We start from the raw sequence: 19,162 nt of genomic DNA, 5'->3' as shown, positions 1-19,162 counted from the left end.
AAACCCTTGTGCGGAGTACTTACTGATGGGAACTTGGAGAAAAGCCAATAGTAAGTTATGCAGATGTGGCCCCTAGGAGGCTGTGGAAGGGAAGCTTGAGGCATGAGGTGTAGGGACTGCAGCCTTTTTGGGGCCCAGGGGCTGGGTAAGAACTGAGGGCTGCTGTGGGTCAGCAGAGCCAGCAGTGAGATGATATCACTGCAAAGCGGGAGGCTAGTGAGGGCGTGCTGTGTCCATCCACTGGCATGTTTGACCATATGACCCTCCTCCACTTGCCTTCAGTCTTCTCAGTTCTGAGAATCATGTATCTGGACAACTTTAGCCCAGAACCATACAAAGAAGGGAATTCTGGGAGCAGACAGCCATGTTGGCAATAGACAACCCAGCTTAGAATCTCCAGTTTTAGAGAAGTATTCTTCTGATGTCCTCTTATAGAGTATTTAAAAAAACTAGGGCACTGCTGAAGGAAAGAAATCAGATTAATGTGTCCAAGGCAAAGGGTTACCATTTAAAGAGTGAATGAACACACAGAGTTATATGACCTGCTAAAATGAAAGATCCAAAAAAACCGTGCTGTTCTGATTTGGTACTCAGTAAACGGTGAAATGTTATCAATAGCAGGAAAAATAGCTTTATGTTTAATATGATGATGACAATGACACCTGGCAAGGAATATGTTGAGCAGATACAAATTTATTTATTTCTTAAATATATCAAAAGATACAACAGTGACAGGTACACAGTGGAAAGTCTATTAGGACCTTTTTTTTTTTTTTACCATTTTAGTAAAAAACTACAAATTCACTATTAATTATTTGCTAGTGGAACAGTTAAAATAACTCGATGGAAAAAATCCTAGAAAACATATTAATACTGTGCTGGGGGGAAGAGTTTTGTGAACTGGGGATCCTCCCTTTTAGGGGATTATGAGCAAGGGTAGGTGCTGTATAATCAGTAGATGATTTCACTAGATAAGGGCTGTGATAGGGACAAGCACAAATATAGCCACATAAGGGGTCAGGGAACATTTCTGGACTTGGATGAAACACCAATCTGTTTGGTGTGGGAGTCTGCTTTCCTACGTTGCCTGTAGAAGATTCTTAATGAATATGGCAAGCGTTAGTTCCAAGCATTTTAGATAAGGCTGTGGGGGGCTGATTAAGTCGAGCCCAGAAAGATGGGCCCAAATGAGTGGGTGTGGGGCAGTTCAACATAAAAAGGGGTAAAGCAAGAGAGTGAGGCTATGGAACACAAAAACGGACAGATGGCCAGATGGAGAAGCAAAACCAAGTTTTGTAGGGCCTGAAGCTTATCACATTTTGAGGACTTCATTAAGAAAAAGAACACAAAAGTAAGTACAGAAAATTAGGCACAAAAATAAACATTCTTGGAGGAGGTGACACCTAAGCAGAGAAAGAGCAAGTTCACGGGAGGAGGAAGGGGTTACAGACCTGTAGTTCGAGGAGGACACCTTCTCTGACGTATTGTTGGGGGCCCAGGGCTGGGTTGCTGGAAGTCCTGGAGGAGGTGTTGGGGGTAGGTAGGGGGATGAATGCTCACAGCTGGGCTGGAGGGCCTCAGAGAGGCCAGATCTTAAGAACGGAAAATCTGCACCCAGTTTTCAGAATTTTCTAGGCCCATGGCACAGTGAAGGAAGGCATTGCACCGCCTTGGTGAAAAATCAAATGGGAATACATGAGGTGTAACGCATTTTTTGTCTTGAAACTGAGCAAAGACATGGTTTTATATTAATAGCTGCAAGAAGTGGTCAAATTTCCTTCATTCTTTCTAAAAACATTTTATGAAAGCATAAAAATACAACTGTCCATGTTTTGAGAGTCCATGTTTTACATTCTTCTTCTTTCTTTTTTTTTTTTTTACAGAACTGTCAAGTTCAAAACATGTTTTACTTTCACTTACATATTTACCACTGCTTAAGTATTTATTAAGCACCTACTACTTGCCCCACGTGCTTCTAAGTGTGGGATACAGGAATGAGCAACATAAAGTTTCTTATTTCATGGAGCTTGTAAGAGGAGACAGATAATAAGCAAATAAACAAACAAATATATCATACGACTTGAGCCCACACACCTTGAAGGGCTTCTTGTAGCCCCCGACGGTGGTAGGCATTCTGTCATCTTTCTGCTCTTGGACTTGGATGAAATACCGAACTGTTTGGCGTGGGGTCTGATTTCCTATGTTGTCTACAGAAGAGTCTCATGAATAGGGCAAACATTAGTTTCCAGTATTTTAGATAAGGATGCAGGGAGCTGATTAAGTTGTTTCCAGAAAAACGGGCCCAGATGAGTGGGCATGGGATGATATTCAGCATGAGACGGGGGAAAAGGAAGAGGGGGAGGCACAGGACACAAAAACTGACAGCTGGCCACATGGAGGGGCAGAGCCAAGTTTTGTAGGGCCTGAGGCGCATCACATTTGTGAGACTTCATTAGGAAAAAAAAAATATAAAATTAAGAATAGAAAATTAGATACAAAAACAAATGTTTAAAGTGAGAAATGCATCACAATAAGTTACAAATTTTAAAAGGCTAACAAACACCATAAACTTCAACAAAATACATAAGACATGATATCTTAATAAACTACTTGACACACTGCTATGACACTATTTACATGTTTCAGTTGCATACCCTTTGATGACTTACTCAGTTTTGTAAGATATTTTCTATAGGAACAATAGGAAGTTACTTCACACACAGGTGAACTTGCTTTTTGTTGTACTACTACAGCCTCGTGTTCTTACAAACATGGGAATTCAGATCATTCATTTCATGTGATTTTTCTCCAAAGATGTATGGTGCATTTATAAGCGTATCTGCTGCACTTAGAGTACAGGTACCTTTCTGACAAGAGAGAACTTCCGTTTTGATCAGTTATAGTAGAGAGAGTCAAACCTTCTCTAACAATATTGTGCTTTTTTCTATTTGTTTCGTTTTGAGACAGTGTCTCACCCTCGTCCAGGCTAGAGTACAGTGGCTGATCAAGGGCTCACTGGAGCCTCGACTTCCCAGGCTCAAGTGATCCTCCCACCTCAGCCTCTGGAGTATCTGGATTACAGGTGTGAGCCACCACAGCCGGCTGATTTTTTTTATTTTTGGTAGAGACAGGGTTTCGCCATGTTGGCCAGGCTGGCCTCAAACTCGTGGCCTCAACCGTTCTGACTCCTTCAGGCTCCCAAAGTGTTGGGATTACAGGCATGAGCCACTGCACCAGCCGATATTAGGTGTTTTATGATGGAAAGAATTGCCAGACTAGCTTCCAGCTCTGCCCATCTCAAGCTCTGCTACTCTTTTGCTACTGGAACCGTTCTAGTGTTGGGGAAAGTAAGATACTTGAGGACACCAACGTGACTCTCACAGAGGGTCATAGGTATGTCAGTGGTAGCCATTTCTATACCTGGATGGCTAGCAACAACACATCTACATAGAACTGTAAACCACACAAATACATCCTGTCATCATGGCCAGGGCTAGGGAGAGGCAAGCCAGGTACCTGAGGCTCAAAACAACATTGGCACTTGCCTGACCCTAAGAGTAAGGGCCCTCTAATTTTTTTATTTTTTGATATTGCCTCTGGATGCTCAATTTGTCATAAATTTTGCATCCTTGACATCCCCCTTATCTCATCTTCATCCTGATTCTGTATCCCATTACACCAAACAACCTGGCTTCTTCAAAATCACTCAATATAAGGGTAAGTTAGAGCTAAAAAAGACAGTAAACTTAACTGGTGGTGATTAAAATAATTTTGTTTTTCAAAATTTGCAGAAACATATTACCATGTGTGCACATTGCTAGATCTCCCAGCAATGTAAAAGTGTCCTTTGCAAGTCAGGAGTCCTGGATTCAAGCTTCTAACTTCTTGATAAATCCATCACCTGCATTCTGACAATGGCTATACGTTCAAGACTATGTTTATCATACACTCTTCTTTTTGCCTCCAGGATTTTAGTTAGAAGCTCAGGTTCTGGGGCTAGACTGTTTGGGTTTGGATCCTCGCACTGCCACTTACTAGCTTGTGGAATCCCAAAACGTTACCTAATAGCTCTGTGCCTCAGGTGTTCTTATCCGTAAAATGGCTGTAAGTAATGTTAAGATTAAAATAATTAATTCATGAAGAGTGCTTATAACAGTATCTGACACATTATGAAAGCTCAGTATTTATTATTGTTATTTTTACTACCACTAGCACCAATATGTGTATTAATAATATGTGGCTCTTCTCACAGCACACTGTACACCCCCAGGACTGTTTGTATTCTGATTTGGCTCAGAAGAGCAGTCCTTTTTCTGAATGGACTGTTGACCACATGTAGAAGGAAGGCAGAGAGAGAAAGGAATCAAAGGGAAACGGATTACCTTTAAGCAAATGAAGGAATTGGGGCTATAAAAAAATTGCTGGAGCATACATGTATAAGGTTCACGGCATGCCGAAAGAGAAAGTAAAAGGAGCATTCACAATGGAGTTGGCATCCTTTTGCTTCAAAATGAGAAAAATCACACGATCAGCTGCAGTTAAGACTTAAGGAAAAAAGCTGTCTGTTAATTCAATCTCATTCACAGGACAGGCCTCCAGGACACTTCATTTTCCCCCCTGGGTGGAGCCCTTGCCAGCCGGGGGCTCCATGGAGAGGAATAGGAGGCAGCTCAGGCTTCCCGGCTCGTGTGGGCGCCAGAAAGCGGAACCGCCCGGACCAGTCGCGCGGTGGTCACCCTCTCGAGAGCTGGGGAGGAGGCTGTCGAGGGTGGCCCGGCTCCTTCGGGCGCCGCTCCCCTGACCGGGTGCAAGGCGTCCTCTGGAGCGTCTGTTCCGGGTCCTCCCGCGCCCGTGTTAGCAGTCCCCGCCTGCCGGGTCGCGGCGCCGCCTCGGGCGCGGGTGCAGGCGCGCGAAGCGCAGGCTGGGGGCGCTGTGGTCTTGGCGCGGGGACCGAGCCGCCCGGCCGGACCCGCCTCTTTTCCCTCCCCGCCCGCCCGCCCCCCACGCGTCGTGTCGCCGGGAAGCCGGGCGGAGACAGAGCGCTTGGGATCCACGGCGCTCGGCGCTCGGACCACTGTCCTCCAATCGCGTGGGGCAGAGCGGCTGGCGCCGCCGGAGCGCGGAGCCACGACCCTCCCCGGCCGCCTTTGTTTGCTAGCCTTGCAGCCCGGAACCGCCACTCTCCGGGGCCGGGGACGCGCCCGCAGCTGTCGGTGACAGCTCCTCCCTACCGCCACCCTCCGGGGCGAAGGGGCGGTCGGGCCCGGCCCTGCTCGCCCGCGCCCGCAAGCCCGCGCTCGCGGATCGATGCCCCCGCAGCAGGGGGACCCCGCGTTCCCCGACCGCTGCGAGGCGCCTCCGGTGCCGCCGCGTCGGGAGCGCGGGGGACGCGGGGGACGCGGGCCTGGGGAGCCGGGGGGCCGAGGGCGCGCGGGGGGTGCCGAGGGGCGCGGCGTCAAGTGCGTGCTGGTCGGCGACGGTGCGGTGGGCAAAACGAGCCTGGTGGTGAGCTACACCACCAACGGCTACCCCACAGAGTACATCCCCACTGCCTTCGACAACTTCTCCGGTGAGCGGGCCCGGGGGCCGGGGCCGGAGCCGGGGCCGGGGGCGCGTGGCCGCGGTCGGTCCAGGGGAAGGAGGGTGGCGCGAGGGTCGCGGGGCTCCCAAGGGCGCTGCAGGGCCCCGGGCGCGGCTCCAGCGGGGAAGCCGGACAAATCAGGCGAGTAGGACGTTTCCTAAGTGTCAGGGACTGGGCAAGCACGGAGCTAACAGGAAAGGACCACTGGGGAATGGGGAGCCCTACAACCAGAGCTTGGAGAGAGGAGGGCGGAGCGGCAGTAAGAGCCGTTGCCAAAAAAACAACTAACAGTTTAAGCAACAGATAAGCAGGAGTGAAACAGGTTGAGTTCTGGCTGCCGGATCAGTTTGCTGCGTAGAGCAAAGTTTCCTGAGGGCGACGTCGCTGGCGCCGCTGCAGTTTCAATCAGAAGGTGACGCGCAGGTGCCTTTACCTGAGCTTCGCTCCTTTCCTTTTAGGCAGCTCAGCTCACAAGGGGCGTCTCCAAATTAAAGAGCCGCGGAGACGCCGGGGAAACACTTGATTTAGTGAAAATAGCGCGAGCGGCCCTCGTGAAGGCTTAGGTTTGGATGAAACCTGGAAAGTAAACACCATTTCTTTCTTCTGAGCCCCACCACCTTCCCTGCCCACTTGGGCTTAGATTCCGATTGTTGGTATCCTTTCAGGATCCCTTTAAGCTACTTAAAGCTCTTATGTACCGGGTGCAATGTCATTTCCCTTGGTAGATACAAAGATAAAGGAATTCTCTATCTCGATATTCAGGTCTTTTTGAAATTGAAGAAAAAGTTGAAATTCAGAGAAGCTAGTATGAAACATTTAACTGTTTCGCTTCTTAAGAGAAAAAGTTGCTTCTCTGACCTTCCTTTCATCCCAAAGGTACCCTAGAGAAATGGGTGCTGTACTGGTGGGTTCCCACCACCGAGTATTGTTTCTTCCCCTCCCCCACCCCACCCCACCCCTGCTGCTGACTAGTATAAACATTTAGAAACAATTAGAAAGTTGTGTAGAAAGAGACAAAACTGACTGCTTAATTAAAATAGAAACCTCCACAACGTGTCCTGCTGCAGGCCTCTCCACACTCCCCGAGTCCCCGAATCCCAGTGGAAAGGTGGGCATGGCTTTCTTTTTTCTTTTTTAATTCTTCTTTCGGCCTGACAGAGAGATAAAGAGTGCCCTCATTTTTAAACAGGACAATGCAGGCAGCCTGTGTTTGCACATGTTCTCAAAACAAACTGGAATTTTATGATAAACCCTGAAGTTGGGGAAGCTTTCCCAAGGGAAAACAGAATTATTTGTGAGGTTTTCCACTGATTTAAAACTGCAGGGTTACTTCCCATTTACCCCCAGTGTTGTTTTTAGGTCCTTTGAAACAAGTGTGACAGGAAAATAAATCTTCCAGGACTGGGAGAAAAGCATAGGCCTTTCTGGGGGCACCATCAAAGGGTTCAAGCATTTGCTGCCTGGTTCATGGTGGTGGAGTGACTGGCCAGCCCTGGGTTTGTATACAGAAATGCCTCCACAGGGCCTCCTTGTTTTAGGCTAGTCTTTAATTCATTAGAGGACCTAGAATAGGAGCAGAGGTGTTTGGAGTGAGAATGATGGTGAAAGCTAAAACTATTAGTATTCCAAAAGGGGTTAAAAGACACCTCCTGATTGTCATTTTGGTTTTGTTTTTAAGCGGTGGTGTCTGTGGATGGGCGGCCCGTGAGACTCCAACTCTGTGACACTGCCGGACAGGTCAGTATCATGTTACAGCTCAGTGCTGGGAAAGGAAACAGCCTTTTAAAGATTTCCAAATAACCTTTGATTCCCCCAGTCAGTAACTAGGTCATTCTAAAGCCTCATGAAGTGGACCCACCCCTGCTGTTGGCCCCTCTCTGAGGGTGGGCAGGGGCCAGGGGTTGGCGGGCAGGAAGCAAAGGAAGATACCTCCAAGCTAATAAAGCAGGATTTGGCTCAGCTCTGCATAGCCAGGCAAGGGAGGAAGCACCGTCAGGAACAGCTCTTATCTTATAGGAGTTTCTATTATTTACTCCCTGGTTTTTATGAAAAAGTTTCAGTGATGCTTTGTCGTCATTTCCCAAACTGAGTTAGTGATATCTTATAATCGTTTTATTAAAGTCCAGTGAGTCAGATATTTAAGAAATTTGCTCAAGAAAAAGATGGAATTTACATCAGTAAGGGTTAATATTTCCCTTCCTGAGCTATGGTTTGACTCGCTAGGACCAGCCCCATCCCTTGAAGCACAGATACATTTGTCAGAGCAGTCCTAAGCTGGAGGGATGAACTAACTGGGCTTATTCTATCCAAATTGTGAACGCTTTGTCTCAAGGGTTGGGCACTCGGAGGAAATAGCCAGGGAGTATAGGATTCCCTCACTGTGTTCCCCAGAAGAACCCCCGCCCCCCTTGGTGGGTACTCGAGTCATTGAAGTCAGGCTGTGCCTTGTGAACACCCAGGGGTACTTGATTTTGGCAAAGTGATAGTTAATGAACTTGTCTCTCTGGTATGTTCTAGAGTTCAGCAAAGTTCCGGGGGTACTTTGTAGGCAGGTGAAAGTGCCCCCTTCACTTTCTGAGGTGCCATCACATGACTATCTATGTTTATGGAGGCATTGGCTTTCCACTGCCCCCCAGAGCCTCATCTAAGCCAGAGCTTCCAAGTTGCTCACCTACTCTGGGACAGCAGATTCAGAGCTGAGGACAGATCTTATTTTTTAAACCTCAAGATGACATAAGACCGGGGAGCCTCTATCTCCAAGGAACACCAGGCTGGTGGAGGCCATAGCTTGGGAGTACCTCAGCTTGGAAAAACTAAGCACTGTCTGTATTCTATCATCTGTAGAAAACAAAAATCAGGCTGGGTGTGGTGGCTCATGCTCTTTGGGAGACTGAGGTGGGAAGATTGCATGAGGCCAGGAATTTGAGAGCAGCCTGGGTAGCATAGCAAGACATCATCTCTACAAAATAAAAAAATTAGCCTGTTGTGGTGGCACTGCCTGTAGTCCCAGCCACCAGCCACTCAGGAGGCTGAGGTGAGAGGATTGCTTGAACCCAGGAGTTTGAGGCTGTACTGTAGTGAGCTATGATGGTGCCACTGCACTCCAGCCTGGTGACAGAGCAAGCAAGATCCTGTCTCTTGGAAAAAAAAAAAAGAAAAAGAATACCGTCACTTCTAGTACTGAAATCTTTCTGAATGCCATGGTGGTATTTATAATTCAAACTCATTTTCTTGTATGAAGTGAGAATGAGGGAGGTCAGGTTTTCTGAGCCTTAGAACACGGAGGGCCGGTTGCGGTGGCTCATGCCTGTAATCCCAGCACTTTGAGAGGCTGAGACGAGTGGATCACGAGGTCAGGAGTTCAAGACCAGCCTGGCCAAGATGGTGAAACCCCGTCTCTACTAAAAATACAAAAATTAGCTGGGTGTGGTGGCGGGCGCCTGTAATCCCAGCTACTCAGGAGCCTGAGGCAGAGTTGCTTGAACTCGGGAGGCGGAGGTGGCAGTAAGCCAAGATCGCGTCACTGCACTGCAGCCTGGGTGACAGAGTGAGATTGTCTCAAAAAAAAAAAATAAAACACGGGCGGAGGAACATGTCAGTAAACATAGCCATCTGACCTACTGAAGTCAGACCCTGAGGATAAGACGGAAGTCAGGAAAACACAGGAAGTCCAAAGGCACAGTTAGCAGGGAGCCTTACAGGGTGGAGCAGAAGCTCAGTGCACCTACCTGCCCCAGGATGTCACTCAAATATCACTGTCCACTGGACTCCCCATAAGTGTTGACTCTTCAAGCAGGATGCAGCTTCTGGAGCTGGGGTTTTATGCCCAGTGCCCAGCAGAGTGATAGCACGGCTTTATCTCCTGGTTTTAGAATGGATGAACCAGAGGAAGACCAGGTGGTGGGGGTGCAAACATAAGCTGTGGACCTGCTCCTTAATAGACTTACAGTGTGGAGGAAAGACAAACTAGTTTATGGAAGCTTGTGAAGGAGCAAGCGAAGGGAAGAAAAGAGGCTCAGGCTAGAGGTGCAGGCTGGTTGGGCCTGGCTGGGAAACCTCTGAGCAGGGTTTTGAAAGACAAATAGGAATTTTACCAGAAAAACTTTGCAAAAATGACTCTGAATCATCAAGGAAGAGTTAAATGTTAAATTGTTCCTTAGTATAATCTGTTTAAAAATCAGGAAAGCACAAGCATCCCTTTAGAAGTATTTTTACACAAAAAAAGTTATAATTAAGGAAAAACGAAGGTTTTGGTACTACATTTGTAAGTTTCAGTTTATTTGGAAATTATTCTTCTGGCCTCTCAGCAATATTTTCAATGAGATTTATTGTATTTCTTAACCTTTGTGTACTGGTTAGAAGAGTATATCCAATTAAATAATGAATAAGACCACCATTGAAAAATTTGTAGAAAACCAACTTCGAAAACTATGAAAAATTCACTGCTGGTAAGATAAGTCAGGTATTTGTGGTTTTGTTTTTGTTTTCCTGATCCCCCATTTATAAATTAGTCTTTATTGAGACTACTGGCCAAGCTGGTCAAAATGGTAGTTCTTTTCTACTCTCCCTAGTCCTGACCTGATAAAATACATTTTAGGGGACTCGCTGTGATACCTGCCATGTTTTGTTATGGAGGAAGGAACACATACCTCTTCTAGTCAGTTGACATGAGAACCTTGAGGGTTAAGTGACTCCACTGACCTCCATTTCAGATGCCTGGAGAATCGATGTGAGCACAGATAGGTTGGAATTTGGGGATGTGGAGCTGGAGAGTGGGTTTCCCAAAGAAGTTGATGGGAGCAGAGTATGGATGGCTCTACAGGCTGAAGAAATCACTTCTGGTACCTTTGGCTTGTCATTTTAGGGAGGGTAGGTGAGTCTATAAGATGTCAAAAGGAGTTTTTAACACTGGGCTTACAGTCTCACTCAAGGGCAGATTGATCAGAGACAGACTGGAGACATGAAAAAACATACCTTTGGCAGAAGAGAAAAAAGTATTGCTGAAATAGGAGTAGTTCACTGGAGAATTGCCAGTAGAAGCTGAAAATTCTTCAGCCTTTTGACCCATAAGGTACTTGCAAAAATCTTATACTGGAAAAAAAAAATCAAGCTGCAGCTAGACCAGAGGGGTGTAGAATCCAGTCTCGTCTCTCTGCCCTGCCCACCCTGATCAGACTCCTATGCAGTGTCTGTACCACAGACCTGGCAAGCACATGCAAATTGCTTGGCCTCAGAATGCCTTTTCTTAAAGGTGCATTCCAGTTGTCCTCATTGCACGTGTGTATTGCATTATTCCATCAGATATCTAAGGTTTCTGGTCAGGCGCTGAGCAGGAGGGTCTAATTTCTGTTTTATTTCTCAAGCCCCTTCGCCAGAATCTCAAGAGATCTGGGGAGATAGCTTTCCAAAGCCCACTCAGAAGGCCCAGCCCTTGTGCTTGCCTTTATTTTTCTCAGTAATACAACCCCAGATACCAGGGCACGGCCAGGGTGCAGCTACCTGAGGGGGCTGCCTTAATACTGATCTCAGTTTTATACTTCTTTCTTTGAGGCCCTCTAAGAACAAAGGGAGCATTCCATTAAAAGATCTTCAGAACTGGAGCCATAGTCTACCTGGCTGTGTTTCTGTGTTTATTTATTCATCACAAAGTTGGCATGAAGAAACATTAAGTCATTCTTTTTCTTTTTAAAAATTTTTTTAGAGAGAGGGGTCTTGCTGTGTCACCCAGGCTGGTCTCAAACTCCTGGGCTCAAGTGATCCCCCGATTCAGCTTCGCAGGTAACTGTGACTATAGGCACATGCCACCACACTTGACTAAGTCATTCTTTTTCAACTTTCGCTTCCAGAAGCCTCACAAGGGACATTCTGAAATGCCATGTTGATTGTTGAACATTTTAGCTGGTTGACTTTAATGTGATTAGTTGGTCAGTTGTCATCCCGTAATTGAAACATGGATCCTCAAATGAAGAAAGTACATTCAAATAAGTTACAAGTTTATTTTATACCAAGAGAAAAAAGCCACGGTTAGAGAATAATATAGATGTAGATAGTATTTGTTAAACCATCAGAGTGTGTCAATTGAGTAATGAAAAACATGAGTGCCATTGAACTTTTTCTTGTCATTGGGAAATTATGTACACCTGAGGATGGTTGGCACCAACAGATACACATTTTAAATAGCAAAGAGTAAATAATTTTCTGCAAAAGAGTTGAGCGAAAGTTCTCAGTTAGCTGCATATGGTGCTATAGGGAACTATAGGGTGTTTTCTATAAAGAAATGGTAATTTGGAGACCAACGTCTCTCTGTTCACAACCAAACCCCTTCGTCTGCCACTGTAGGTGATGCTCAGTGTGTCTGTTAAATGTATGACTGCGGGAGAGCATTGGCAGCACAGTCGTTGGTTTATTTGTAATCAACTCGAACTTAACCCATCCACTTCTCTGTACCTTAAGGGTAGGGTGGGCATGCCTGTTCCCCAGTTCATATCTGTCCAAAGCGCTGTACACAGAGGCCATGGGTTTTGGCAAGGACAAAGGAAGTAGGAGAAAATGTAGGAAGGAGGGAGGAAGAGAAGATACAGCCAGAATGAGGATGTATTAACCAGTGTCTGTATGCGGCATTGAGAAGCACAAGTTTTCTGAGTCACTGATGACAGTGGACTGACAAAGGTCCTCAACTCCCATTTCTGGTCTGGCCTTGCGTCTGATTATCATTACTCTGCGTTGCTGTGTATGGTGTGGGCAGAGCGTGTGCACAGTGCAGATGGGATGAAATCGGCATCACTCAGAGCTGTTGTGGGGAAAGGCAGGGCTGGACTGGTAAAGAGAGGAGCTGTGTTCATAGACTAGGGTTGAGTGGGAGTCTTGAGGATCAATAAGGGTGTGGTCTGAATCTTGAAAGAGTAGCTAAGTACCAAGAATTGAGAATAAGTTTGGGTTACACTCAGCTGAAGGCTGAAGTCCATTTTACTTCTAGAACCCACCTGCTTTGAGCCCTTTTTCTATGTTAAGCTACAAGTAGGTCTTCAGTGTCAGTGAACACGGTAAATGTGTTTGGCAGTGTTCAGACCATAGCTGGCCCTGAAAGCAGATGGCTGCCACAGCTTTGCTGATGCGCTAGCCCCACTTGGGTAAACAGTAGGATCGTTTCAAGAATGCTGGCTCTTCCTTCTAGAACCAGTGGGTCTTCTATCACCTGCCAGACCCTTTCATGAAGAATGTGAAGATGATCTTCTTACTGATGAGAATTCATTAAAAAAATAACTTTTGGGTACTTTGCTTGGTTGCAGGATGAATTTGACAAGCTGAGGCCTCTCTGCTATACCAACACAGACATCTTCCTCCTCTGCTTTAGTGTCGTGAGCCCCTCATCCTTCCAGAACGTCAGTGAGAAATGGGTGCCGGAGATTCGATGCCACTGTCCCAAAGCCCCCATCATCCTAGTTGGAACGCAGTCGGATCTCAGAGAAGACGTCAAAATCCTCATTGAGTTGGACAAATGCAAAGAAAAGCCAGTGCCTGAAGAGGCGGCTAAGCTGTGCGCCGAGGAAATCAAAGCCGCCTCCTACATCGAGTGTTCAGCCTTGACTCAAAAAAACCTCAAAGAGGTCTTTGATGCAGCCATCGTCGCTGGCATTCAATACTCGGACACTCAGCAACAGCCAAAGAAGTCTAAAAGCAGGACTCCAGATAAAATGAAAAACCTCTCCAAGTCCTGGTGGAAGAAGTACTGCTGTTTCGTATGATGCTGGCAAGACACTCAGAAAGGCTATTTTCAGATGAAATCGATATTAGAAGCTATATTAGCTGAAACAACTTCTTTTACTGTGTAGAACCTATATCGAGAGTGTGTGTATATGTATTATAGGAGGGGCTGTCAATTTTATGTATTCTTTCTTGCCTTTAATTTTCTTGTTGTTTGTTTGAGCTTAGGGATGAGATACTTATGCAAGATATTTTTGAAGTAAATTAAAATTTTTTCACATCTCTGGAAATTTAAGAGTTCTAGACCTCTGGTTAATTTATATCTAATATGAAGAAGACACCTCAAATCTGGATGTCAAGAATGAAGCTCTGCTACCTTATAATGTACAGAAGAGCAAAAGGGAGGAACGCTATGGTTAACCCTCTCGATTAAGGGCTACTTCATGCACAGTGCATTATGTACACAGGTCAACCATGGTAAGAACAGTTCTTAGCTTTGAAACTCCATGCAAACCATGCCTTTTTTTTTTTTTAAGGAGCAAAAATCTGGGAAAAAGATGAGAGACCTCTGCCTACAAAACCTCAAACCAGTCACTTTTGTCATTTGCTAATACCCGTTGCTTATGATTTAAAAACAACGGGCAAAAAACATCCCACTGACTCTATGGCACTGTGTAGACAAAAAAGGAGACTTGCTGATTGGGACTTTTCTTTCTTAGACCAGTTGTGTTGACACGTATGAACATAGACAAAGTGCTGCGTGGAGGAAAGCAAGTGTTAGTCGGTAGTTCTCATGTTTTAGGGTAGTTCTCATGTTTTAGGTTCCTATGGAGATCAGAAAGTGACATTTGCTTTCGGTACTGTAACACATGCACCAAGCTGCCTCACTGCTAGGTAACAACGGCAACAGGGAGCACCTATCTGGATTGTTTTTAAACTTCCATACTCAAGCTCTCTCTTCGGCAGGGAGGTGAATACTCTTGAAAGGCCAACAGCAAGTGTCTGTGGGACACAACACAGATCACTTTTTCTTAAGTCAGCCAAGATGTACTTCTCTATGTGCACACCCACGCACACTCATGCACACAGATACATAGGTCTGTATGGCTGTATTTGCTGTTGATTCAGACTTTTACACAGTTAATGGGGAAAAGTATGGCCACAAACACAGATGTTAGGGAAGCTTGGCTTCGTCTTCTTGTTGGCACTTTTTTGAACCAACATCTTTCTTACTATATTCAGAGTATGTTTTTAAGTGTATCTTAATATATACATTTTTGAGGACATCTTAAAACTAAACAAAAAATAAAATGAACATCTCTTGAAACCTGTTAAAACAACCAGTTAAAGCCACAGATGGCTTTCAGGGTAGTAGCAGCAGAGGCCAGCGGACTCTGAGGACTCCTGAGGGGCGGGGCGTGTGGCCAGCCAGGTGCATGCCGGGACCCTGGCCCCCATGCTTGGCTGCTTCCTGTGACAGTGAAATACATCCTTCAAGGTGGCAGCTTTTAGGGCTGAATCTTCTGGAGAAAATGTGCCATCTCAGGAGAGTAGTTTTTACTCTGGTAGGAATGCTTCCGAGACACCACAAGGCAGCCTAAACACCGAGTTACAGTGTCAGGCTTGCGGTGGGTGAACCAGAGCCACCAAAATCACTTCTACAACTAACGAGGGAAATCTGTAAAGCCAGTTAGATAGAAGAGTTTTGTTTTTCTGTGGGTTTTGTGTTGTCTTTTTTATATTAAAAAGAAATCCAGTTTGTGTTTTTCTATAGAAAAAGTAAAAGTTCAGGTTATACTTTAGGTTAGGGGTTCTATTTATTCCCGTTAGTAAATAAAATTAACAAATTTCTTTATTTAACAAAAGATTAATCTTTAAACCACTAAAATACATAGACTGTTAACTATTGATTATTCAACACATTGGAATTGATGTCGGTCATAGTTTCCTGGAGCATTTAGTTACAACCTGAAGGAATAAAATGATTTGTGGAAAAGCTTAAAATAGACCTAATCGAATACAGTCTCATCTTGCCGTGCCTGACTTACCTCTCTGTGGAAAGCTAGGCTTCCCAGGCTGGGCTCTGCCTGTCTGGTGTCCAGAGGTGTGGGAGGGAAGATGAGTTATTTAACTGGTAAGCGATTTGAAACACTATTTTTATATTAAAGTAAATAGCATGGAGTATAGTGCAAATTCATTTTTAAGATAGAACACAACACTTGAAAGAAGTTTTATGCATGTGACAGTATATGGGGCTGCAGTTGGTCTCCCTGGAGGGCCCTTCCGCACCTGCTGCCTTTAGGCCACGGGTGGAAAGTGCTGAGTGAAGTATACCTGTGTGGCCCAGTTCTGAAAGCTTTATGCAAACAGTTGAATTTTAACTGGGGTTGATAACACCTTGGACTGTTAGTGTTAAAAATCTAGTGGGTTGACCTTTAAATGCAACAGTTTTTAAAATATATTGCTGCATTTTATAGAATAGTAAAGGTACGATTATACTTGAGATTTTCCTCCATTTTTATTTCTTCGTGAACATAGTTTGGGGCCGAAAATGTTTTTAAAGTATGTGCTTGAGTTAAATATAAAGTTGGTTTGCTTCAAAGCTAAAAAAATTGTTAAACTTGCAGCTTGGTATTGCAGAGAAGATTTTATAAAACTTTTGCTTTAGAGAATGCCACTTTGGCTGAACTACAAGTGTGGGCCACCTTTATAATTTAAGAATACAGCATACTTCAAAACTGTTTGTTTTCTCTTGTTACCATGTATGTATAAATGGACCTTTTATAAACCTTGTTCTCTGCTTGACAGACTCAAGAGAAACTACCCAGGTATTACACAAGCCAAAATGGGAGCAAGGCTTTCTCTCCAGACTGTCGTAACCTGGTGCCTTACCAAGTTGTGCTTTTCTGTTTTCAAGTGTAAATGATGTTGAGCAGAATGTTGTACTTGAAAATGCTATAAATGAGATGGTATGAAATAAATTCTGACCTATGGAAATAATGGCTCTTGCCTTTTCTATCAAAGAATTTTGTTGGAGGTGTTTAGCCACATCTTGAAGAAGCACTAGTTGGGAGGCATTGTGACATACACTGAGAGGCGTTCTGGGAATGCATCTCCAACCAATTTGAAGTGCTAATTCATTCAGCATGGGGTTCTCTGAATTCTGGAGCCACAGTCTTGACAGTAAGCACCCGCTGGCTACATGTTCCTCACAGATTGTGTGCTGATGTCCCAGTGTGTTGGAAGGAGCACTATTCTTGGAGCCAAAAGTCCGGGCTCAGAGAAGCACTAGTGTGGGATGAAGCTGAGACAGCCAGCGATCTGAGCCTCAGTTTCCTCATTTGAGGAAACAGTACTGCCTTTCTCACTGGGCTGTCTGAACCCTGAACCTGCAGAGGAGACATCCAAGATCTGTAAATCACCTGAAAGAGGTTAGAGTCAAAGGCACCGTGAGCCCTTACCAGCCGTAGAGCTGAGGACCAGGGTTCCCAGGTCCTGAGGGTGCTGAGAGGTGCTGTTGTGTTCTGTGTGATTTCTTCAGTTTCTTGAAGTCCGTCTTCTCATCATGCCATGAGGATGCAGCCCTTGTACTGAGGGCTCTGGGAAATGGGACCCTGGGCAGACGACTATTCTGAGGGGCTGGAAGTTTCTTGCTTTTACCCTCCAGCCTCAAGGTCATCCTGTGAAGGATGGAGCCATTCACTTTGCTCCACATGGCTCTGCATAGGCCACGATACAACTTTTAGGAGTACCCACTGGATGTTCAGCCACAATGAATGGGAAGACTGCATGGCATGCCACTAAAACTACTGTACCACCTAATTCCACACATGGCTGGGGGGTGCCAAAAGCACCCCAGGCGCTGGTTTCCCAGCCTCCACAGGGCAGCTGACCCCAGCCCAGAGGGACTCAGAGGTTTCTCCACACCCAGTCCCAGGCTATCTCCCTTGTCCTGGCCGGGCCTTCCTGGGACACATGGACAGAGCATCCAGCCATTGTAGAGGAGGTGACCACGTGCTACACCGAGGCATCTGTGGATTCAAAGAGAGTGAAGGAATGAGAAGTATCTGGGAGAGAAGTGTTTTAAAAGGAAAGAAGGTTCCAAGGCCCCAAGGCAGAAGGGCATCTGGTATGTCCCAGAGGCCAGTCACAAGATAAAAGGAGTGCAGGGAGAGATAGGGAGATGATGTCAAGATGGTGATAATGGGAGGTGATGGTGGCAACCAGGGACATGGGGAGGAGTCAGGCTGTTTGGGCTTGAATTCTGGCTCTGCCTCTTACTGGTTCTGATTCCTTAAGCTCCTTAGCCTTTTAACCCTTCTGAGTCTAAACAACTTTCTAACCTCTCAAGTGGATAAGCATGGCACTTACCCAATCAGCTGATGCTTTCATCCTCTGATGAAATGAGGTTATGGATGTAAAGCGCTGGTACACAGTAAGCATTCAGTAAATGCTCACTCTGCATGGTCTTCCTAGTAGACCCCTTTCAATGATTCCTTTAATTTCCTTCACAGCAGGACCCTCAGTCCATGAGCTCGGGTCCCTGTGGGCATCCCACTGAGATGACAATTGATTCCTAAGGATTTCCGTCTTCATTTCTATTAAATTTTATGAGGCTTACACTTTTAATGGGTAATAGCACATTCCTTTTTTTTCATTTCCACTAATTTTATAAAATCAGAGCAACATTATATAGATCACACTCCTCGTTGCACAGGCTGGCTCTGTGGAACAAAGCTGCCGCGGCTGCTGCTGCTGACCTGGTGGAACTGTCGGGGGCGGCCCACCTCTCTGAAAACTGACAAGTGAATCCTGCAGATGGTAAAGCAGGGAGCTGTGAATTCGGTGTACAAAGGTAGTTTAGAGAGTCAGTAGGCAAGATTGTGACCCAGGCATCATGTGGAAGTCACAGATCTGCCGTGTTCCTCAGCCCTGTGCTGGGCTATCCCTTGACTCTTGTCATGCAAGAAGCTCTTGCTGCAGACTGGCACATTCTTATATTTTTAGTCTTCGTTTAACAGCCCGAGTCACCCAACCACAGTTTCCCCTGTTATCTGGTACAATGTGCAATACTAACAATAAAACCAAGTCTTGAACAGGCACAGAGTGCACATGAAAGATGCATGTGGTTGGGAACCCAACATTTATCTTTAAAAAGAGAAGACATTCTGGAGCGGAAGATCCCATTGCCCCTTGCTGCTTTCCTCCTAAATGTCCCACAGGTACTTCAAACTTAACTCATTGTATTAGCTTCCTTTGGCTGCTATAAGTTGCTTAAAGCAACACAGATTTATTACGTTATGGTCTGGAGATAAGAAATCTGATATGGGTCTCATTGGCTAAAATCAAGACGTTGGCAGGGCTGTGTTGCTTTCTGGAGGCTCTAGAGGGGAATTGGTTTTCTCCCCTTGAATTTGGGTACCAAACATGTTGATGTGAATATTTTACATTTTTACCTGGCTTTGCCTGAGATGGAGAAACATTCTCCATATAGCAGCTTCTAGCATTTCCTCTCAATCCAACAGCAAGTGGTATAACATCAATGTGGCATATGCTGATTGTCACTTTGGAAAACATTCCCATAAGGGCATGTATTCTTACAGTCCAAGCATGCTGTTTTGGGTGTATTCTTATAGTCCAAACTTAAAGCATAAATAGAACTTAGACATTCTAGTATATCCCTTAGTACACAAGCTTTTGGAAATATCAGTTTCACTGGTCACTCTTTGACAGTTGCTGGATAATAGCTGGTTCAGGGTTTCACTTTAAGACAAGTATCAGTATTGTAAGTGGCTGTTGGAAAAACAATTCATGTGCTTCAGGAGTAAATATAAGAAATGATTTTACCATGAAAATCAGAAAGATTGACTACTCTTT

General features: G+C 45.3%; 1 protein-coding gene across 1 annotated transcript; it reads left to right on the top strand.

Annotated features, from left to right (window-relative positions):
• The first annotated feature begins 4,641 nt into the window (after positions 1-4,641).
• Positions 4,642-16,285, top strand: RHOU (ras homolog family member U). Its single transcript, XM_023191785.2, has 3 exons — positions 4,642-5,569; positions 7,260-7,318; positions 12,871-16,285. The coding sequence occupies exons 1-3, from the start codon at positions 5,308-5,310 to the stop codon at positions 13,324-13,326; spliced, it is 777 nt and encodes a 258-aa protein (XP_023047553.1). The 5' UTR covers positions 4,642-5,307; the 3' UTR covers positions 13,327-16,285.
• The last annotated feature ends 2,877 nt before the right edge of the window (positions 16,286-19,162 follow it).

This window comes from Piliocolobus tephrosceles, chromosome 1, assembly GCF_002776525.5.
Source record: "Piliocolobus tephrosceles isolate RC106 chromosome 1, ASM277652v3, whole genome shotgun sequence".
Classification (NCBI taxonomy): Eukaryota; Metazoa; Chordata; class Mammalia; order Primates; family Cercopithecidae; genus Piliocolobus; species Piliocolobus tephrosceles.
This window is presented reverse-complemented; position numbering and strand designations above follow the sequence as displayed.